Below are 25,961 nucleotides of genomic sequence, written 5' to 3'. Positions count from 1 at the left end.
TATATATAACAATGTAGAGCCCCAATTTTCTTGAATTTTTCTCTTTTTTTTTCTGTTTTGTTTTTGTTTTTTTTTGTTTATTGTTAAAATTTGATGTTTATTTCTGTAAGTCAATAACAAAAATAAGATGAAATGAAAAAAAAATAAAAAAAAAATTAACAGCGGCTGCCTAGCTATTGTATTTGTGAATAATAAGAAAAGGAAAGAAAAAAAATGTCCTTATAGAAATAAGGAACCGAAAATTTTTTTTTTCTATTTTATTTTTCTAGTTCTTTTTCCTTACTCATTTTAAAAGTAAATAAAATTTATAGGAAACTTTCGGAACAAAAAGAAAAAAAAATTAGTGAAAATTTAAGATTTGGGTGAGCTAGTAAGAGAAGGGGGGGACGGGGGCCGATATACCACTAGTATACTTGTACAATTTGTTAGAAATTAGCTATGAACAAAGAACAAAATTTTCATGTTTTTTTTTCTCTCTTATTTTACTTTCAATTAAAGGGACAAGGAAAATTTGTCAGAAACGAAAAAAAAAAATTAGTTTCCAAAATAAGTGCAAAAAAGAATTGAGAGATGAAAATTTGTAAAATGTGTTTTTTCTTGTTATTTTTCAATATATTTGCTTCGAAAAAGCAAGTTAAGGATGTCAAATATAAAATATTTTATTATATGTACACTTAAGTCACAAAAGGACAAAGATTAGGACATTTTCAAAAAAAAAAAAAACCGGTTTATTATATTTTTAAGGATATTTTGGAGAAGGGGGCCTCTTGTAAATTATAGTATGTATAGAATGTGTGTGTTGCTTTTCTTTTGAAACTGATAATTTTAACAGGATTTGCCCTTTAATGAAAAAAATAAGAGTTTATAAAGAAAAACGAACAAAATTAAGAAGTTAATTAAGTTGAAAAATATTTCAGAGTGATTTAGAATTCCGAAAAATATTTTTAAAATTTTGTACAAATTTAATGAAATAAAGTAGAGCCCCAAATATCAGTAATTAAATTGATTTCAGTTTTTAAAGTATTTCTTTATTGTCAACTTTTTGATTTTTCCTAAGAGACTCTTGAAATACCTAAAAGTATGCGCATTTAAAGTAATGTAAATGCTTAGTTCCATAAAGGTTAAGTGCTATGGCATTCAATAGTAAGTTTGCAAGCTGTAATATTCTAAATTTGTAATCTGTAATTATTCCAATGTAGATTTGCTAATCACGATTCAATTTCCAAGAATTTCTGAAGAAGAAAGGATTAACCTATGTTAAGGACATTTAATAAAATATTTCAATAAAATTATTTAAATACAAAAAAAAAATTCTTTTGACTCTTCTAACAAATTTTTTTCATTTCAATTCATTTTGTTTTTCATTATTCAATTTGAACATTAAAAAATATCTGTGCCTCATAGGAGAAAAATTAAATTGCATTGAAATTGACATGTTCTGTAAAATTTAAACAAACACGCAATCTCAGAATTTTACATTTTTGTGCTATATGTGCATGTCATATGATAAAAAAAAAACAAAAATGAAAATTAAAAAAAAAAAAAATACAGGTATTGTACAGGTATTGTAATTTTAATTTTAAAAATAATTTTCTCTTTTGTTATTTGAACTAAAAATAAAATGAAAACAGAACAAATTCTGTACCTGTACTCCTTATATCTATATGATCCTTAATGTCTTGTATATTTTGTCTTAAAAATCTATTTTACTGAAGTAAAACAAAAGCTGCACGTACTACAATTTTTTTTTTACCCTTATATGACAATTTATTTTTTTCTATACAAATGATTGGATTATACACTGGAACCCCTTCATTTCAATTCCAAATTAGAAGAATATTTTCTCAAAATCCAACAACAACTGAATAATAAAATTTATAATAAGAAAATTTAAAACAAAAAAAAAAAAGGAGCAGAACACATGTCATATTGACATTTTAATTTCATTATTACTTAAAATTCTCAATCGTAAATGATTGCCAATGAAAATTTGAGAGAAAATTTTTTTTTGTATATATACGGGTACCTACCTAGCCTACCTTTACCAATGTGGCTCATATTATTCTATACATGAATGTTAATTTGTCAAAATAAAAATTTCAGAAAAAATAGACATTTCTTTTTAAGGATGTTTTAATTTTTAAGAGACAATATTGGACAATTATTGTCGAGTTTAAAATTTTATTTTAAAGAAAATATTAATTAATTCAATTGTATATCTATGGTTCTACGTAACTGTACATGAAATATGAGTATGTATATATACTTGTGAGATAAATTTACATTTGAATTTTATTTATTTTCTGTTAAGTATAAAAGTATAGGGTCAGTGACGATTACATGTAATTTTCTCGAACACATTTAATACAATAGTTGATATTTTAAAATTTTGTTCTTGAATTGCTTTAAGTTCTATTTGAATCGGACAATTAACCTATTAATTTTGACAATCTTAACAATCATAACTAAGGAGCCCTCATTCTGCGTTATAATTACCCATAGTATATGTTAGAATAGGAGTTACAACATAACAGAAGATTCTCTTGAAAATTCCGTATTGAATCTTTAATGGCAAAAATAAATGCGGTACCATACAACTAATATTTCTTAAATTTCAGTATTCTGCATTGATTTAGACATGTCCGTCCGTCCGTCCGTCCGTCCGTCCGATCGCACGATAACTCAGAAACGAATAATATGATCGACACTAAACTTTCATAAATTGTTTATTTTGTGCCAACGACGGCTGCTTTTGCAATTGAACCAATTCGGACAACGGGTTCAGGTAGCAGTCATATAACTCAAAGAGATTTGTGTAAATATTTCAAAAACTAATAGAGATATTAATATTAAATTTTTATAAAGTTGTGTTCAATTACGTACGTCCCATACATGCTCCATAAAAATTTATATAGAATGGCTGCACTGATTCGAATAGCTGCCATACAAATCCAAAAGTTAATTTTAAATATTCAAATACCGTTTTTTATAATTTCAAAAATACAGTAGAACCACTTTAACTTGAACTATTCTCTATAACTTCATAAAAATTAATGATCATAAGTAATAAAAATTAAAATAATCTGAAATAAATATCAAATTAGAGATGGGACAAATATAATATTATAACACTAAAACAATGGATTGGTAATTAATTATTTTAAATAATGTAGATATTTCATTCAAACGCATTTTTTTTTTGCATAATTTTAGGATGAGAACATAATTTAAAAACATCAACCATTATAGTAGACTTCGACAATAAATTATGTCACTTAACAATTACTACTAGTATTTTAATAGGAGATCATTAATTAAAATTAATTTTTTCCTTTTATAGAAATTTAGAAATATCACTGGTTTCCAAGAGATATACTTACAAAAAATTATCGGAAATTTATATTTTGCTTATTGCAAAAACTTGCAAGGCGAAGAAGAATAGAAAAAAAATTTATTTATGTTTGGAAAACTAACTCAAAGAAAGAGTAACCCTTAATTTTGAAGAGAGTAAGAATTTGAGTAACAGTTCGAGTAAGAGAAATTCGACTGTGTTAATATGTTTATGTTATACATTAGTAGTAGATACAGGTAAGCACCATGGATAAATGAATATTAAATAAATAATGTAAGATTATCATACTTCTCTAAAATATAGAAATACGTAGATATGGAGAATACAATATTATCGAGTTCTATGTCTCAGAATAATTTTAACATGTTTTATAAAATTGGATGTAATATTTTTAAGTAATTCCAATTCACATACATATATTGAATTTAAAGAAAAAAGTGAAATCTTCACTAACAACAAAACCCACAAATAAATCTTTTAATAGTTATTTTTGTCCTTTTTATGCATATTTAACTAAAATCAATTCTAAAATCTTCCAACATTGTAAATGTACAAAATATTATTACAATATTGTATATAGCATGTGTGTGTTGTTATATTGATATTCGAATTCTTATAATATTTACCTATACATTACATTGGTATTTTAACATTCAATTCAATTAGGAAAATATGTAAAAAAAAAACAAAAATATTTCCAATCAATCGATGTTAAGATCAGATAAAAATCCTACATTGTAATACAATTATTATAAATAGGTGTACGTATAGTGGAGAAGCTTAAAAAGGATATAAAATTTTACTATATATACATTTACTTCAAATACTTGAAGTATATAATATAAGGGTTAAAAAAGGAAAGTTTTTTGTTGAAAGAATAACAAAATTCTAGTACGAAAACATAGAAAATATATTTTAAGTTTAATGTTATTGAAAATTTTCAATATAATTATATAAGTAACTCTTCAGAAATCCTCAGATTCCATACAGTAATTTACGTTTTATCAATTAAATTTAGTTATGGCCATTAAGCTGAGTTACCACCCGATAGTAACATTGGATTCAATGAATTTTGAAAATATCAATTTTTTTTGGATAGTAAATCCCCATTATTTAATTCAAGTTGTAGAAAAACTTGGTTAATATTTTTTCAATTATATTTTTCTAAAATTAATGAATACAAGTAATGATATCAGTCACACTCTCCTACCACAGTATTCCCGAAGGTTACTGTTATATGTCAAATACTGGTTTGTTTAACCTATATAGTCATGCAACTGTTTTAAGAAATTTCATCTATACAAAATCAAATATGACTAACTCACAGAGCTAGAACAAATGAGTTCAAAATTTTGATTTCACATTATTTCGAATTTTCACGATAATAGTGCCTTTTCACTTTTCAAAATATACGGTATAGGGGTTTTGAAATACAAAAGTAAAGTACATATCTGACCGTATGCCAATATTATAAAAGTACTTAAAAATTATTTTTATAAAAACACACTATACTTTTTCAATCTAGTACCCATAATTCTAAATATTTCAATATAACACTTCAATACACGTGTATCTAAACATATTACAAAAACATACTTATAACATACATACATGAAATTGAAGAGCATAAACAAATTGATATTACATAATATTATACAAGAAGATGAATCGATTCGTTCAAATCATTCTTAATCTATATTTCCTATATATATATACGAGTAGGATAAAACAAATTCGATATCCTTAAAAAAAATATCTTATATACAAAAAAAAAATGTTGTTTATGTATGATGCAATCTGAATGTACGTTCTAAATAAAAACTGTTTTACTTTTTGGATCTATTGATGCTAAGGAATAAACTAGAATAGAAAAAAATGCAAAGAAATGGAGAAAATTTAATATTAAACACTTAAGGATATTTTAAGGATTAATCAATAAGTCGTTAAAAATCTATCATCTATTGAATGGGTTATCATTTTAGGATATGATATTGGTGATATTTGAGTGAATAAATTATTATTATTGTATACTATTAATATATTATGTTATATTAATATTTGTATAACAGTGTATAAGAGTATATTTGTAAAGTATAAGCGCTTGTGTGCGTCAGTGTTCTATATGGTTTATTTAATTTTAAGAAACACATAATTTTATAATATTTATTTAAAGAAAATAGTTCAAAAGTGTATGGCTTCTGCTAGATAGAAATAGATTTTATTCAATCTATTTGCTTATTAATTCTATTTTGATTAAAATGTCGAGAAATTGAAAGCGTGTTAAACTTGAAAAAGAAAGAAGGCTGTATTTTCTAGCGAAATTGAAATCGAGTCGGTATTTCTCGTTCTATTCAAGTGAAACTAATATTTTGGACAGTTCTATATTATATAAATTTATTTTTTTGTTGAAAAATGCATTTATTTAACATTTTTGTTTGTTTAAATGTTGTATAACACTTAAAATTACTACCAACTTTTTACATTCATAAAAATATTTTAGTAAGAAGATAATAAAATCTAGGCCCAACCCAAAAACCACCGCATTATTGAGAAACAAAAAAATTCAAGTTCATCAAAGTTCCACGAATGATTATAGAATTTTTTAAACTTACAATTTCAGTTGATATTCTCTTTATATTTTTAACTTCATTACCGTTAATTGTATAACGAGAAATGAGAAAACAATTCTGTTATACTAGCTGACATTAAAAAAGACGTTGGCTGGAAAAATTATATACTGTTTGAGCATTTTGCAGAAGGTTAATTGCATAAAAAACGAATCATTTCGAATTCAAAAATTCTTATTACGTCGTCTAAGTATATTTGAAATATATTTATAGTATAACAATATTTGAAATATAATCATAACAATATATTAGATTTCAAATAAGGATATAAAAAAGAAACTAAACTGAAAAATCTGTTTTTGTTTTTTTGTTGTATCTTAAGTGCAATATGGTAATAAAATTTTATAATTCACTGTACTCGGCTATAATACCATTTGTATATCCGAAATTTTTTAATGTATATAACATGTATTGTACTTGCTTATTACGAAATTCTCTTGAATGAGTTGAAGTGTTCTTGGAAAAAAAATAAAATAAAACAATATTTTTAACTTAAATTTTACCTTGAATTTTTTCATTTTCATTTTTTGGTTGTGGTTGTAGTATTGTTAGTTTCTATACGGAGTTGGGGTGAAAACGCACTTATGAAAACTCTTATTTTACTAAACATGTTACACAAAACTATTGTTTAAATTTGTGTCGTTCCAAGAAAAATTCTTGAAGGTGGTTTTTAATTTCTTGATCGGTTTAGATTATCAAATATGTTATGAAATATTAACATTTCAGTGAATCAAGAAATGGTAAACGGGTTTGGAATCGACTTATTTCTGGAAAATATTATGGACGGATTCGAATAAATTATAAAAATGTAAAAATTTTTCAATAAATACCATTAAAATTATATTGAAACAAGTTTTTTTATATGGTGATTACAAAATGTATTTCAGTTCAAACATCTGTTCCTTGTGAACTGTTTCGGTTGTTCTTCAACTTCTCTATCTCTTTGAATATTCTGTGCGGAATAAACTAGACTACAACCGAAAACATTAAATAATAAAATTATATTTTCAATATATTTTCAATATAAATAAATTAATTTGTATGATCATACGATATCATACGATTTGTTTGACTGATTCAACACATGACTTGAAATGTAATTGAATATAGGCGCAATTATTGTTTTTTTTTTGTAACGGGAATAAACTCAAGATAAATCGATCTTGTAGAAATTTTACTTACAATTATTACTTACAATTATTAAACGAACATGTTGTAAAGTGAATTGAATAGAACGAATATGTTGTATTGAAATTTTATAAGAGCAATAATAATTTTTACTGCAGTTTTATGAACAAATAATAAAATCTTGTGCATACAAAATATTTTTCGTAAAAGAGGACACCAAAATTATAGGATGAGAGAAAAAAATTTTTTTTTTTTTTATTAAAGATCATCAGACATTCATACACATACAGTATGGTATTACTAATGCATTTTTATGATTGCTTTATACATTTGCGCGTATCTCCGAAAAATTACATGATCAACTATAAAAATTTTCTTGGTTTACTTTTTTTTTTTTTTTTTTTTGAGAATTTTGTGAGTAACTTCTTTTTAAATTGCAAAATAAAAAATATAGTGTATTTGGTTTATGTGCTTTTATATTTTCGTTGTTTGAATGGTGTGTAGATTTTAATGGCGATGCAATTTTGATATTATAAACTATGGTTTATGTTTATGCTTTAAAAATATACACAAATTTTTTGAACCAAAGAATGCTTGCCATTTTTTTTTCGAATTTTTCATATTTTCTATTTTTTTTTTTTTTTTTTTTGTTTCGCTTATGAACGTCATCATAATGTAATGTGGTTTCATAAAAATTTTTCTTTTGTTTGTTGTTCAATTTTTGTTTTTGTATTATTTTTCTCTCTTATATTACTTTGGTAGCAATTTCGTTTAAGTGTAAGTAAAAATCTCAGGTGTGCATCCATGTCAAAATTTTTCAACAATAATAAACATATATATATATACATATACAATATAATATACAAGCATACATAGTATAGAAAAAATGAAAATGAAAAAAAAAAAACAAATTGCACACATAATATGAATGAAGAAGGGAAACTTAAAACTATTTTATTTAGTCCTTGTGGTGCTACGCTAAAAGGATTTAAAAGTTTTCTTTCAATGCATTACCATGAAACACAATTTTTTAACCATATATAGGGAAAATTGTGTATATATATATAATGTACTTAATAAATACATGTATATAAGAGTGAGACAAAGTTAATCTAGTTTTTCACGTACCAACTATTTTTTTTTTTTTTGTTTTTATTCTTTTTATTATTATATTTTCATTACTTACTTAACATTTACATATGTGCATGAATTAAGGTACATCTGTTGGTTAAATCGTCTATGTTACACATTATATATGTATATTATATATATATATATATATAAATATGTGTAAGGATAATGTACATAAATGTTGGGTCTAATTTAATAGTAGCACAAGTACTGAATACAACACTAGCAACCAAAAAATATACAATATAAAACCTGGGTTTTATTGCAATTTGATTTGGTTTTTTTTTTTCTGGAAAAATACAAAATGTTTTTGCATTCCCCATTTTTATTGTGGTTAAGAGAAAAATAAAAAATAAAGAGAAAATATTTCACCAAAAATGAATCCAACACAATATTTTTGTGTACACAATAAAAAATGTATTGTGTATCCTTTTTTTTATTCCTTCATATTCAATTTTTTTTTTCATTTTTTGCTCTTTTGGTTATTAGAGTTTGGATTTGGTGGTGGTGTGGTGGTGGTGGGTATATGAGAGATGAATAATTTTTTTTTATATGATAAATGCAATGAATGCAGGTATTTATGAGATAAAAGATAGAAAAAATTACAAAATTTTTTTGTACATGAAATATTTTTGGTGCATTGGTTTTTTTGGTTTTTTTTTGTTTCATTTTTAATGTTTCATAATAAAGTATATCATATTTAATATGAAATATAATGCTGAATTAGGGTTAAAAATTATTTTTTATTTATTTATCCCTATAGAGTTGTTTTTTTTTTTTGCATTATTATGCAAAATTTTTAATAAACAATATAAATTTTGTTTAAATATATTGTTAAACACACACACATATGAACATAAGAAACAATTCATTTTGTTAATTTTTTGTTTTTTTGTTATTTTTGGAAATTAAATTTAATTTGTTATACATTTAATATAGTTTCAACCCAAAAAATATTCAAATTGTATTAATAATTTTGAAAAAAAAAAATAAAATAATTGCTAGCATTAAAAAGTTTAAGTATGTATAATTTTTAAGAATTTCATGAAATATTTATCACTTAATATTGTGAATATAAGGAATTTTTACTTAATTATTTACAGTACTTGCATATGTATTGCAAAAGTATGAATGAAAATTTTAAAATACGAAATATTTCTAAACTTCTTAAGAATATTCGGCATTTAGATAACTTATTTTTCAAATTTATATTCCATTAGCTTAATTAAAAATCAATATTTCATGTGATTTCCGAATTTTTAAATAATAATTTTAATTTTAAAAATTTTACATAACAATATGTCGGCTAATTAATCATTCGGCTTTATTATTTGTACAAGCTTGAGAGAATAAATATGATATTCGTTAAAAATATAATTGAATTAAATATTTAAAAAAAAATTAAATTTTCAAGCAATTTAAAAATTTTAATAAAATAATGAAAAAATTGCATATATTAAGGTGCGAATTTTAAATTGTTTTCTTGTATTTTATATTAATAGAACTAATTTTCTAAAAACCAAGTTTTTTTTCTAAGTTAATAATGAAAAAAGAGAACATGGCAAGTAATTTTATAAATTAGACTTATATTTAATTTCTATGCTAAATAAAAATTATGTGGAAAACATATACTTAGTTGAACAATTTAGAAATAAATTAAATTAAAACGTTATTTAAATAAAAAATTGCTCGTTTCTCTTAAGTTAGCGAAATCGCCAAATTTTTCTTCGTAGACGAATTCGGCAAATCTCAAGATTCTTCTGAGTATCCGAATTCGCAAAATTGCTCAATTCGCTTGAGTTGGCGAATTCGCCGAAATTTTCCGTCGTAGACAAATTCGCCAAATTTCTCGGTTCTCTTGAATTTGCGAATTCGACAAACTTCCCATCGTAGACGAATTCTCCAAATTTATTTTCGTAAGCGAATTCGCCTAATTACTAGATTCTAATAGAAAAATTACAAGATTCGCATAAAATTGTCGGATTTTTTGCGTTTATTGTTTGAGAATGGTGTATTATTTGCTTTTAAATACTTTTAGTTTTAGAATAATTGTGCGTTTTTTTTTGTATATTCCAAAGACTATTTGAATTTTTTTTTATTAAAATTTCTATAATTATTATTATTTGCTTTCTTTTATCTTTAAATAATTATTTAAAAAATGTTCATAGACACAAAAATATTTAATAAATCGAAAAAAATGCAAGAATCTCGTATGAAACCTTACAAAATTTTCCTTTTGAATAGAAAAAAATTAAAAGATGAATTGATTTTACTTGTCAATTTTTACTACTATTAAAAATTTAAAAAAATAAATATATATATATAAAAATAGCCATGAATTCAGTTGAGCCCTAAATTTTTTTTTGCTCTTTTTTTGCATATTTAATGTTTATACTTGTAACTTGTACGTCTTATGCTATCAATTTTAATTAATTTTTATCGTAAACAAATCCTTCTTAAATTTCTAATGACATACTCTTAATTTATTTCAAATTGTCTTTAAAAATAAAACAAAAAAAAATTTTTTTTTTACATCAGCTTTTTTTCATTAATACCTTATAATTAACAGCTTTGGTATGGTTTCAATTCATTTCATTTAATATACACACATATACATATTTGTATATATTTTTGTATATACTTTTTTTTTTATTAAAAATAATTACATAATTTACACAAATTAACTACCCTTATAATACATATATATATATATATATTACGTATAGGTATAAGTGTACTACTAGTATGTAACAGATGAACAAGAAATAGACCCTTAAGTAAAATAAAGTGAAAATAAAAGAGGCAAAAATATTTTTCTAAAAAATTTTCACAATGGGCGACAATTACACTTTTCTACATAACATTCTGATATAACAGTACACAATAAGAAAATTTATATTTCGAAAAGAAATAAGAAAAAAAAAAAATTTTTTTTTTTACAAATATTTTTTTTTGTTTTTTAGAACATAAAATTTAGTCCTTTTCCTTTATGTATAACTCTTGTAAAAGAATTTGTTTTCCTGTCTTTCTAAAAAATTTTCTCTCTTTCTAAAATTGATAGCGTATGTACAAAGTAATTTAGGATGAAATATTTATAAGAATAGAGAGAACAGAAAATAAGAAGAATTATTTTTTGAATGTACAGGATGTTTCAAAATTTTTTATTTATTTAAAGTTTTAAAATGGAAATTTTCTATATATTTTAGAGCTTTAATAATTCATCAATTAAAATTTGAGATGAATCAAGTTTAATTAGGGTATAAGACTATTAAAAATTAATAGTGATTTGTTCCATTAAGCATTCAGGAATTTTAATAACAAGAATAATCAAAACATTAAATTAAACATAATATGGCGATCTTAACATAATTCTGAAGAGCTTCTGTAGGGACAGCTCAGTTCGGAAAACTTGTTTTTTTGTAATTATTCCATCTAATAAAAATTATACCGTATGGAATCTAAAAAAGGGATATTTATTATTTATTAAAAAGACAAAATTGTACATTTAATTTTAGAACACGCTGTATATGAATTTTTACTTCATCTCAACATAATATTTTACATAATTTCAAATGAAAATGTTATAAACGAAATTTTTGTTTTTTTTTTTTTTTTTGTATCTATATGTTTATATTTGTATGAATAAATAAATAAATAAAGTCGATATAATATATATATATGTATATATTTACTATATATTTTATTTATGCTTGTATATTAGATGCAATTACAAAATGTGTGAAAATCAACATTGCCGGCAATAATAATGAAAATCTCATTCATTTGTAAATTATATTTTCAAGGCTATAATAATAATAAATCACCTGTCGACTATATATTGTACATATATACACATTGTATTGGCTTAAAAAATAAGAATAAATTTTTATATATACATATATATACATACATATATATTTACATTTAGGTTGTAATACTAAGAATTTTTTATTCTTTGTTTTTGAATAGGCATTTCATTTCAAATTTATTATGAGTAAATAAAAATTATATATATAAATATCTATACATACATATGTGTATTTATGTATGTTACATACATATAATGATATATGTATGATGTGTAATAAACATGAATATTATCACTAAAAATGATTGTATAAATTTTCATTTATATAAAATTATAGGAACCTTGTACTTGTACATACATACATACATACATATGTATGTAAATATAATCATAATGAATTGATGATGAATTAAGGTATCTTGATAATGAACTAAGGTAACTCTTCCTTGCAATCAGAAAAAAAAAAAAAATTTTTTTTTCCTTACAATATTTTTATCCTTTAGTTTACAGAACGTTCACGCGACTATATGAATTTTATATCTATTTTGAATTCTAACAAGATACCCTCGTTATCATGGTCATAGATTCATTAAACATATTGCTAGTAGCACGTAAATTTACTTCATCATTTCCTCCATCAAGCGGTAATATTCAAATAATAGCATTTTATTTGAGATTTGTAGTTGAAACCGAATATAGTGGCCCCCGCACAATTTATAATAAAATGCCAAATTTTCAAATATTTTGTAGGTTTCACATAATTGTTGTATGTAAGAATTTCATATTTCCTAATTAACATTGAAATGATCTCAAATTGTTATAGCAAATTGTTGAATTATTTCCAATATTTGAATTTAAAATGCTGTGCCTCTCGAAATACGAAATTTTGATTTTTTTATTTTTATTTAAAAAAAATTGTGGTCTAAATTAGCTTTGTTTGTGATTTTTATATTATATGTAAGAACTCGTAACTTTTATATAAATTTTATATGAATGATGAGAATAAATTTTTTTAAAAGCAAAAGTTGTTTCATTACAGTCTATAGGTTTACCATATACTTTACCATATACTAGAAAATCTAAAAAAAACAAAATAGCAAAATTCTGAAAAATTTTTACTAAATCCTTCCTTTAGTTGCTCATTTAAAAATACAAACTATATTATGTACATTATTTGCATATATGTGAAGTTTTTTAATGTTGACGGTATAAGTTTTAGAAACTAAACAAAAATAAATTCACATTAGAAGATAGTCTTTTCATTCAAAGTTGATTCATGAATTTTTTTGTTTTTATTGTTCAAAATTAGTCCATTATTTTTATTTTATAAAGTATAAGCTCTATACTACTACTATTATATAATATTTGCCACATAAGTATGGTGGTAACTTTTTGAACAAATTCTATTTTAAATTTTTATTTTTGTGACCACAGGATAGAATTTATCGTTTTTATATTTTATAGAATTAAATTGAAATACCAAAATATTTAAAATAACAAAATGGCTAAAGTTTTAATGCATACAATATAAAGATTTAAATTTTTTTTACAAATTTTATAAATTTCATAGGTTTAAAAAGTTATAAATGGTTTTTTTTTTTAAATTAGTTTTGATTTTTTATAAGTTCATACTCGTACAGTATAAATGGTATTTCTATAAATACAAAATATCTAGCATTAAAGGATTGAGTTTTCATTTAAAGACCGTGATTTATAATTAACATTAAATTATGAGTTTATGAAAATAAATTTTGAACATTTTTTGCTTGATTTTTTATTCTGTAAATAATTTTAATTTTTGAATAATTTTTTTATAGGTGTAGTTTTTTTATATAAGAAACTGCTACAAGAAACACAAGAAATATTTAAAACAATCTAAATCTTATTGATAGATTTTGATTGTCATCATACATATATCGGAAGAAGAAGGTATAGTTGTCGTAATTGTCTTGAGTGGATGGTATGTGGCAGTGCCGGATCTACTATAAATGTAAAGTAACCATTTGCAATTGGCACTGAAAAACACGGGGGTCATAAAAACAAAAAACTAAATTTTAAAAAATAAAATATTTTTCTAATTTTTTTCATTACGTGTTTTCCAAAAATTTTGCGCCCTTTTTTAAAACCGTATAGGTCACCGAACAAGTTAGATATGTCCGGCCCTAAATGTGTAACACAAATATATGAAACGCTACACACAAAAAAATATGAAAATAGGTGAAATTGTGAAAAAAATTTGGACCAGTTTTAATTGCAGTTTTATTAATATTTGAGATAAAACAATGATGATCCAAATTAAAGAATCATAGGTTCTGATATCTGACAAATGGGTAATGATGATAGCAATACGTTCTTTAACCAAAGGGTTCTAGATTCAAACTTCGATCATTTTATAAATTCAAAAAAACTTCAAAATTTTTGGTATACCAAATTTAAGTTTTTGACTTATTTTAATATTCGATAACATTATTAGCCCAAGATTACGAATACTTTTAAATTTCCGTGTAGCCGTCTAACAAGCAACTATTTCAATTTTTAATAGAAAATTTTTGATAACAGCATCGCGTATGTAACACAATTTTACTGACCGCTCTAATAACTTTGTTAAAATTTTTGTTATACCCCAAGAAGTATGCAATAATAGAAACTTTTGAATAATTTGAATACTATTAAGAAAATTTATTGAAAGGAATTCAGTTGATATAGAAAATCCTTCTTCGACTGCAATTTATTGATTAATTATTTTTAAAATACGCAATAATAAAAACTCTAAAGAATCAATGAGCTTAAGTAAAAATTTCCTCATATTAACATATAGTTATTAATTCAAACTATAAATATAAAAATTTAATAAAATAACAAGTCAAATTTTATTATCTAATAAGCTAATTTTCAAATTCATATGTAAAAAAATAAGGCAAATAAAATCAAAACCACACGGCAAAACCACACGGATCAAAAGGCTTTAAAAACAAGTAAAAACATTTCAGTCGATCTAAACCAATTGAATTATATACGTATCATGCACCATGATATTCTGAGCATAAAGATTTCTTGTTGAAATATTTATAATTAACTTTTATGGTAATATGGCAAGTTTCTCGAACCTGTTGGCCAAATTTGTCCAATAACAATAAGGTCCATCCTTGGCACTATAGTAGCAATTTGTGCAAGTTTAGTCGCATTTGCTTTATTCGTTTTTGAGTTATCGTGTGATCGGGCGGACGAAAAGACGGACATGTCTAAATCATCACAGAATTTTTTGGTGAACAAGAATGCTCATACCGCAGATGACTCCATCAAGTGCTTATAAACTCCTTACCCTTCACGAAGGTGCAGGGTATAAAAAAGGACAGAAAACAAAATTTAACGAAAGTTTTTGTTTTTTTTTTCTCAGTTTTTCTTATGACTTTTGTTTTTTTTTAATAAAGTCAAAAACTAAAAATCTTCCTACACACTAACCATATTCCAATACAAAAATTCATCGAAAATTTTAAATTACTTATACTTTTAAAAGTTACAAGAAAAAAATTATTTTTCAAAACTCTTAAAAATAAAGTTATTTTTGTATTGTGCATAAGAATCAGTATAACAGTTTAAAAAAAAACATATTTTTGTTTTATGAAAATTTCCAAAAACTTTCAAACAAACATACGTAAAAAATTTTAAAAAATGCTACCATATAGTTCGAAAGAGACGGAGAGGGAGAGAGAGAGAGAGAGAGAGAGAAAGAGAGAGAAAGAGACAAAAAAAAAGAGGTTTTTTAAAACAAAAAAAAAAATCAACTTTTTTAAAACTTTTCATATTTGATTTTTATAAATTTTTTTTTTTTTGCTCCCAAAATTTTCCAAGTTATTTATTCGACTTTATTTGGCTTTATGTAATCAAAAATTTAATTTAAATATTTATAAATATTACTCTATACCATATTGGCTGTTTATGTACCAAATTCAAGTTCTTTTCATAATATTTCATTTATGTAGTCTTATAAAACATACACACAAACACAGATAGTACATACATTCCTATATTTATTTACGTGATTTTCTCTATATAATGTAGATATAGAAAGGAATACCAGCAGGATGTTTTAGATACTATTTTTTATTACAGTTTAGTTGGCATTATAGTTGAGTTACTCGATTTTTAGAGAAAATAAAAAAAAAATAAATAAATTTTTTTTTCTTTTTAGTTTTTGTTTGCTGTGGTATCGAAAAAAAAATTTTTTTTTTTGTTTTTGTCCATCAGGTGTTGAAGAAAATATTTTTAATACTAAATATAGAATAAACATATTCTATACACAATTTATGTATGTATGTTAATTTATAAATGAAATACTTACATACATAATTTATACGAAAGATATATTGTGTGCATTTAATTCGAATCCAGTAAAGAATGCATAGATAGACTATATTTCTTTAATAGATTTTAGCATCAATGTATTACAGTATAGGCTCGAATTTATGTGAATCAATATAAAATGGCAAAACGAATTGAAATGAATGAAAATTGTTCAAGGAGTACCCAAATAATTTCAATCGGAATTTCTGTTCTATCTCGGCAAGATTTACGAAATTTCGGGTCCAAAATTTCGTATCAATCTAAAAATATTTCAAAATTTTTTAACAATTCAATAAGATGGCGTCATACTAAACAAAATTTTTTTGGAATATATAGAAATTATGACGAATTTTTCTTGACAGTTTTTGAATTTTCAAAACTGTTAAATAATTTATAAAATTTAACATAGCCTTAATATAGATTTCCTTATATTGAAATAAAAATTTGTCCCTTTCAGCATTTTTCCCTGATACTTGAAAATTTTCTCACTAATTTTCATCTATTAAACATATTCGTATAATTTATTTCGAAAACCAACTATTTGTTAGCAAGTTAATGTAAATCGGGATTCTACTGTAATAACATACTACTATTGGTATTGGTTATGTATACTTGTGCCAAAAAACAAGTTAAAAACCCAGAGGTATAAGTGCAAAAATTTTGTAATTCAATTTTTGGACTTTTTAATATTGTTTAGTTGTATATAATTTTGGAGAAAAAAAAAAAAAAACTTTCCAAAAGGAAGAAACTTTCAATTTTAAAAGTTGATTTTTGAGAGTAACATAAAATTTTTCTTTATTCTACTTTTTGTTTGGGATTTTATTTTTTCATATTATGTAACCATGTGTATATAAATTTAGACAATATTAAATTAAAATTGTATGTAACATTACGATATACGATATTAGAATTTTTTTTTTTTTTTTGTAAATTAAGTGAACATGAACACAAAATATATACAAAAATTAATTTGAACAATAAGAAAAATGAAATTTTTTAAAATTTTCTTCTTGATGATTTGAGGGTGGCTAACACTTATGAAAAAATTCTTGTTTAAAATTTTTCAAATTTTTCTAATAAAATTCTGTTAAATTTTCGTTTTGAATGCTTTGGAATCTAAAATTATGTTTTTCTGAGTGTATTTTTATATTTACAAAATATATGCATACAAGTTCGTTCATATTTACTAAATATTTATGAAGGTGTGCAAGTGTATAATGTAAATTTATTGAAAACAAGAAAAAATGGGATCAATTTTTTAATGGTGCTTTTTTCTTTTAAATTTTATGAATAATGCAAAAAATGAAATGAAAAGTGAAAAATTGAATAAGAATTCAATGAAAATAAAAATTAAATACGTAGGGGTCTCAATTTTTTTTTTAATTTTGAATTGGAAAATATACAAATGAGCAAGGTTAATTTCAATAAAAAAAAAATTGATTTATTAATTACCAAAATTATTGTTAAGTTGTTCAATCGAATTTTGGTTTTTTTTTATTTCAAAACTTAAGTGATTTTAGATAATATTGCAAATATTTAATAATTTTTTTAAAAAACATTTTTGATATTGATATTGATTGATGTTGCTTTGTTGAAAATTATTTTCAGATTATGGAACATAGATAAGGCGAACAAGTTTCTATTGTTTTGCATAAGAATTATAAAGAAGATTTCACATATATTTGTGATAATTTAAAAATTAATTGCCGCTTTTGCTAGAAATTTTTAATACTCGTAAAGCACTCTGTATTAAATAAGCACTCTGTTCAAAAATCAAACCAATTATTAGAAGGAAGAGTTATAGGGCCTTGATGAAAGAGTTATAAAATCGCAGAAAGAAAACTTTAAAAACTGTATAGAAATTTTATGCCAATTTTTCTAATATTTCACCGACATATTATTTGCATATTCAAATTCAAACCTTATTCAAATTGCTAAAAACAAATTTAGCTCGAGAAGAGATTTTAAAGGATTGAAATATTTTCATAAAAATTTTAAAATAATTTAATTTTTCATAAAATTAAATGCAAATTGACTTTGGCCCTAAATTGTATAAAAAATACCAAGAACTCCTATTGATACCCTTACAAAAAATTATCTATGTATAGTTAAATAACACCATAAAGTATGAATAAACACAAAAAGAAAAAAAAAAGTATAAGAAAATGTAAAATTAGTTGAAAATTTTTCATTTTCAATATTATTCATGATCTTCTTCTTCGTCTTCTTTTGCTCTTTCATTAATTTGAATCTTGATTTAATTATATTTAAACCTGTTGATCCATTGTATAAAAATATATTTAATTTACTTTTGTAAATCGTTTAAATGTTTAATAAATCCAGATTCCTTCAGTTGAAAAAAAAATTTCTTTAGAACTTGTACAAAATTTTACTTTCATTTTTTCCTAATTTAGTTTTTTTTTTTCTTATCAAAAAAAATGAAAATCGAAAATTTAATAAAAATTAAAAATAAAAAGAAAAATAAAGGAAAAGCAATAATCGGATTAAAAAACAAAAACAAAAGAAGAAAAACGGGAAAATTTAAAAATGAGTGAAGAATGAGAAAAAAATTTTTTTTCTTCAGAATAAGCCTTAAGGAATCGATTGAAATTTTAATTTCTTTTTTCCTCAATTTCATTTTTAAATTGCTTAAACATTTTGAAATTGCTTAAGAAAATAAAGAAAAATTTCTTGTTACTTATAATATTACTGAAGTACGTCAACCTGATTTTGGGACACATTCTGATTAATATAGAAGTATTTGAATTTTACTCAGATCTCTCTGGTTTTAATTTTACTAGTAAGATCTCTCAGAAAAAACAGTCGGAATGCCATCGGAAAAAATATAGTAGGGAAAATATTCTGATTCCCAGAATATATTCCGAAGCTGTAAATAAAATTGGTAGATTCATAGGGAACTGAGCAGGCCAAGAGAAAATATCATCCGGATCACCGTGGCCATTCACGACTTATTGTAGCCTCTCCACCCGACTTATTGTAGCCTCCCGTCTAAAATATCCTTTTTTCAACCATAAAACTTAAAATATCCGCAAAAGAATTAGGCAACAGTTTTCGAAAGCACAGGAAACCCTGCCAACGATAATTACGACGCTGTACAGCTAGTACCGGACAATCACAAATACTGTGCACAACGTCACATCTCGTCACCTTCCCCATAAAATTTGGACAAGATTTGGAGTCCAATTTTCCCAGCTTATGCAGGTGATACCTTAATCTGCAATGTCCAGTAAAGGAATTCGCAGTACCAAGAACCGGGTTTATATCCATCTCAAACAACCACGCGGTTAATCAATCAATCGCTCAATGGACGACTCTCTTAAAGATGAATTGAATTTTGCATTCGCTCATGTACTGGACGCAATTTAAATCAGAAATTTTGAAAGGGACAGATAAGGGAGCTCTTTCAAAAAGTATAAAATATAACACTTTCAAAAATTTTAATAGAACGAAAAAAACTGAAAAAACGAAGTGGTAAGAAAATAAATTTAAAATTTTGAGTTTGTCTCTACCGTCACAGTTTTGTCGCAGTAATTCATAGTGCTTGTATGGCTATTCAAATTTGTCTAGTTTAACTACAATAATCAGAAAATATGAAAACGCGTATAACAAATACAGATTTCCTTTCAATAATATCAAGATTTTTTAAATGATTTCAAAATAAATTTCATAAATTTTAAGAAGATCATTGATTTTCTTATTTGATTAAAATGAAAATTATAAAGTACTTTGAAAGTCGATTACAATACTTAAATTTATTATGTGTTACCATTATTTTTCTTATTTTTTTTAATAAAAACTGTGATACTCTTACTTTTTACCAAATGATTTTTTATACTCAGCCGATGATTTAAATAAAAAAAAAAAATAAAGTAAGACAAGCGAAATAAAAAACTAAAAGAAAATTTAATTTCCACAAGAAGTCAACGTAAAAGTCAATAAAAACCGTATAAAAAAAAAAGAAAGATTTTAAAACTGATATACTACGTGCTTTACAGAAGAAAAGAAGATAACACTAAATTTTAACGTTTTGAGAACTTAATCATCGAAAAATAAGAAGAAAAAACAAGTGAAAAACACACACATAAAAAAATAAAATTTCATCTAGTCTCGAGGCTTTTTTAAATTCGTTTTAAAGTTAAGAATAAGGAAATGAGATGACAATATTATTTAATTTTCTCATTATTATGTGTGTTTCTTTTCTCTTTCTAACTTCTTGTTTTAAGCCTAATACATACTTTTATACATATAATTAATAATGAGAAATGATAATGGAAATAGAGAAAAATGAGGCGATCTCTAAAAAACTTTAATAAAATTTTGGGTAATTGAATTAGGAGAAGAAGTCTATTGAAACTGATTCTTCTTCTTCTTGTCAAACTTACTTTTATTATTATTGATAGTGAGCTTATATAAATGTTATACAGCAGTATATATCAATATTTATATTTCTGTTATACAAAAGTGCATATTAATAGTTAGTTTATATAAGCCAGTATGTATAGCATCAACAATTTGTGGGGTTCCATTTTAGAGTACATATATATTATAATATTCTAAATGTATGACACTTCTGGTATATAACAACTACGCATTAGAAATTACGCATATTTATTCCGATAGATGACTTTTTACTTTTACATGAATATAAATGTCTAATTCTAATATTGAAATTTCTATTTCTGTATAACAGAATTTTCGTAATACTTTTTATTTCCAGAATTTTCGTACTAGTTCCGTTATATGTATAGCAGAACTTGCCTACTCATTTTTATTCCTGTATAACAGAATTTTTGTGCTAGTTATAATTTCCAGAATTTCCGTTCTGTTATATGTATAACAGAATTTGTTTACTAATTTTTATTCCCGAATTAACAGAATTTTCGTGCTAGTTTTTATTTCGGTATAACAGAATTTTCGTACTAGTTTTTATTCCTATATAACAGAATTTCTGTAATCTATAAAGAATATCCTGTATAACAGAATTATGTTTCTAGAAAGTTCAAGTTGACTTTTTAAGTCGAAAATTTTTTAAATTTTCTAAAAAATTTTTAAATATACTTTTTCAATTACTTTTTTAATAATCCCGCAGTACTCGTAGTTCCAAATAAATATAATGTTATACATCTTTAAAAATAAAACCAATGAATATTTACTGTAAATTAAAATTTTAATTTGAAAAGAACGTCTTCCGATATATTCCTGTTGCTTTTTCTCTCTCTTTTTTGTGTATTGTGTATATAAATTCAAAATTACTGATGACAGCTTGTTGATGAAATGCTTATACATATATAAGTAAGACAAAAATTTTTTTTTTGCGAAAGTAGCGCTTTTAAAAAAGAAAACAAAAAAAAATGCCGTATAAAATTAAAATTCTTACTTTATTTAATTTTTTTTTTTTTGTTTTGTTATATGATTGAATATTGCAGAAATCATTACTAATATAGCCGTCATCGCATCACCATCATCGTCACTACTATCATCATTATTTTATCATGATTATTATCAAAGTTTCGTATTAATATAAGAAATACCGTTAAAAAAAAAAAATAGCAATTTAAAAGATTTAAATGGCGATGGCAGTGAAAATAATGAAGTGAGAGAGAAAAAAAAAAAATGTTATAAAAAAATTTTTATTCTTTTTTTTTTTACGTTAGGCGCTAGTAAAGACATTTAATGCAAAGGAGTCGCCGAAAAATTAAAAAAAAAAAAACTGGAGAAAAAAAATTTTTTTTTTTTTTTATAATTTTTTTGGGGAAAATTTTTTTAATGGATTTCATTTTCCTTTTTCTTTCTATATTTTTTTTTTAATGTTAATTGAATTGAAAATTTTTTTCTCCCCACTTATTTTATCGTTTATTAAATAAAAAAAAAAGAAGGGATTTATGAGAGATCGGTTTTCTTATGCTGTTTGTGTATTTTTTTGCTTCCGGACCTTGATGAAAGACTGAAAATGTTTTTAAATGTAAGTAATCATTTCATTTTTTTCCTGTTTTGTTTGCTTTTTTCCTACTTATTTGATTTTGATATATCAAAAAATTTTAAATTATTTTTTTTTTTCTTAAAATTTTCACTAATAATTTAATTTTATAATTTCTATCAGAAATGTTATCTTTACCTATAAAAAAGAGGGTGAAAGGGAGGAGAGACGCCATTTATACTCGGTATGAATGGAAAATCGTTGATAATAATTTTTTGTACTTGATTGAATTTTTCAAACTATTTTTCTTTTTTCTTTGTTTCGATAATCGCGGTATAATACGGATTGAAAGATCGTAATGGATCTGCTATACAATAATATTGAAGAATTGAAAAAAAAAAATAGGTTTTCTTGAAAATGCTATTAAAATTTCGATATTATTGAATAAATTTGTAATTTTTTTATGACTTGAATGAAACTGAAGATAGAAGAGAGCAAAACTATTAAATAGAAAAATATTCTTAACATAAAATAAATATATAAGAAGAATTTCTTGATTGTTGATAAAAACTTTCTTTGCTTGGACGTTATTTTCTTAAAATTTTTCGAATAAACTATGATGAGGAGAAGCAATTATGGCAATTAATTCTAACATACATATGGCATGCTTACAATCGACCAAAATTGACAAACATATAATCTTTATCAAAATCTTCATTATATTTTAATTAAAACGTCTGTCTCTTCTCGGTTCATTTCAAAAACAAAAAAAACCAAATCAGACTTCTTTCCTAAATTCACTTATTTCGAGGTCAATATTTTCTCCATTTAAAGGAATTTTAATTAAAATTACAAAAAAGTTGCTAATTTAGTAGTATACAAAATAATTTATGTGAATATAAAAAATATTTATTTAAATTAAATAATAAATAAAATTTTAAACTCACAAATTTTTGGTATGTTTTTCCTTACCTGTAAACAAACAAAAAAAAAATATTAAAAATCATTAATTTCGGCAATATTATCAAATAAAAATTAATGTTATTTAGATTTTTAACAAGATTTTCTTATGCTCTTAAATTTCAAGATGAACCCCGGAAAAATTTCAACTTTGTTCCCATTTTTAACAAACTTTGTTCCCATTTTACTATTTAGAAAAAAATTACTTTTAAATACGAAGACTCCTGGTCCCAATGCGTTTCCTATTAAGATGATCCATTCGAATGCTTCAATTTTAAAACATTTTTTTTTCCATATCTCGGTACATTACCAATAACACTTTGATAATTAGTTTTTAAGAGTTGGTATTCGATTCGGAAAGTAGGTCAGTATTTTTTTTTTTTTGAAAAACTTCTTTTTAGCAGAACAAATCCCATTGAATACAATCCATAATAAAAGCGAGATGGAATTTTGGCATAACTAGCACCCAACAACTAGAGGTAAGAAATTATTTAAAAAAAAAACTCTTCAACAAGTGAATAACAAAAATGTCTTTAGCTTTTATCACAATTTCGAATAAAATGAATAAATTTGAAGAATACAAAAAATTTTACTACAAATTGAATTGAAAATAAAATACGACACCAGTCTTGTCATTTGGAAAAGTTTTATGTCATTTATGAAAAATGTCAATCTACGTTTTGAATAACATGGAACTATTTCCTGTACCAGTGTCTTATTAGCTTTCTTAGAATATTATGATCTATTAGTGAGAATTTCGAATAACAAATGTGGTAACATTGAACCAAGGAAAATTCAAATATAAAAAAAAAAATTAATTTACTCGAAATTCTATCTTAATTTGGCAATAAAAAAAAATTTGCTAATTAAATCTCTTGCCTTTCTTACACAGTTTGAAAGTGCATTTTTTTTTTGTTAAAATCTCTATAATATTAGTTATTGCACTAATTTTATTCTATACCAAATAAAACAAAATTAATCTTCTGATCCTTCTTTGTGTAACAAAATTTTTTAGTATAACGAGTGTGAAAAACACAAGAACCATTGCAACTTTATCTTATGGTTTAAAAAATCCTTTAACAATTTTTCAAATAAAAAGAAATAATTTTAAAATCTCTATGTAAAAAAACGAAAAAAAAAACCACAACCTTCATCATCATCACCATTTTATTATTAAAAACCATCATATGAATATCGAATATCTTCTCTCTCTCTATATTAAAGTTTGACAAAAAGAAGAGGACCAAAAAAAAAAAAATAAGTATTCAAATATCACTGATGATGCATTTTGCGTCCTTTTGTAATATTTTTGTTTTTTATTCTCAAAAAAAAATTTCAATTTCTTTCTCTATTATTTTGTTTAGAATTCGGGTTTTTTTTTATTATTTTTTTTTTTTTTGCTGAACACAGGACACTCGTAAGCATGCATATGATTGTATGTATGTTCGTGTATTTAGTTTAAATTCATTCATAGGGTAATCACACTTAAATCAAGTCCCATATTCAATTTAATACCATGTATACCACAAGTATTGAATTTGCTATATTTTTTTTTTTTGTATATTTGTAATCTGATAAAGCTGGTACTGATTTAAGTGCACATATTGTTATTTTTGGTTCAAGAGAGAGGGTGTATTGAAACAAAAGAATTATACTACAGGAAAAAAAATTCTGTATAACAAATTCAGTGGAGAGGAGAGTATATGTAAAAGATTTAAATGAAAAAATAAAAAATTTGAATTTATCAGAAATTTAACAGACCTTTTAATATTGTTTCCAATGATTTTAAATATATTTAAGTTTTGTTAATAAAATATAAGGTTACTATACTTTTTCATATACAAATGAATTCCATTTCATTACTAAAAATATTGTAAAAATGAAAAATGTCAAGCTTTTAGCAATTTTAATATGACAAATTGAAAGAGAGCCCACTAAAATCACTTTGTAGACCGGGCGCACCCGAACTAAATATGTCCAACTGATATATTGTCAAGAGCTCCAATAATTTTTTAAGATTATATTTTAGCAAGATCATATCTTCTTTATTAACTCGCATACTAAACCTTTTGTATGCAGCCCCGTTAGAAACTCGTTCGATTCTATAACTTTATGACAACTTAATAAAAACCCCTCAGAAAAAAATTATGATCCTTAAAATGCATTACTCGAAAAATATTAAAAAAAAAATATGTTTGCTGACCCAATGTATAGAATAAGGAAGGTTATGTGATGCACAAAATTTCGAACGTCGAATTTTCAATGAAAGTACCCCGGTTTATGCTGGTCAATTTAAAAACAACCACTTTTGGAAAGATAGTATGTGTACTTGTGTACTTCTATTTCTCAATTTGGACTGTATAAAATTTTTAATAAAATTTTGAATTTACTTAAATGTGGTGGAAATTTAACTTTTGGGGCATATGAGGCCAAACAATTGGTTTTTCACTATAGGCCGATTTCACATTATTGATTGCTTTTAACAAAATTATTAAAGGAATTTTTTGTAAATCTTAAATTGCATACATTTAGGATGAGGCAAAAAAAAAAAATTGAAAGAGGTGTTAACCTAATGCTTGAATTCAAGGGTTAATTGCTCGAGTTAAGAAAAATAATTATATTGTTTAATACCATGGCATTTACCGTTGTCTGCCTTCATAAAAATTTGGAAAA

General features: G+C 24.0%; 1 protein-coding gene across 1 annotated transcript in view; it reads right to left on the bottom strand.

Annotated features, from left to right (window-relative positions):
- Positions 1-21,036: 21,036 nt before the first annotated feature.
- Positions 21,037-25,961, bottom strand: part of LOC129614201 (matrix metalloproteinase-2-like) — a 94,192-nt gene continuing 89,267 nt past the window's right edge. Inside the window, exon 3 of the mRNA XM_055528646.1 lies at positions 21,037-23,300. Coding sequence (XP_055384621.1) covers positions 23,297-23,300 — 4 coding nt within the window. The 3' untranslated portion in view covers positions 21,037-23,296. The remainder of the gene's footprint in view (positions 23,301-25,961) is intronic.

This window comes from Condylostylus longicornis, unplaced genomic scaffold (genome assembly GCF_029603195.1).
Source record: "Condylostylus longicornis isolate FDR11 unplaced genomic scaffold, ASM2960319v2 ptg000106l, whole genome shotgun sequence".
Classification (NCBI taxonomy): domain Eukaryota; kingdom Metazoa; phylum Arthropoda; class Insecta; order Diptera; family Dolichopodidae; genus Condylostylus; species Condylostylus longicornis.
Note: the sequence above shows the minus strand (reverse complement) of the source record. Positions and strands in the feature narration are given on the sequence as shown.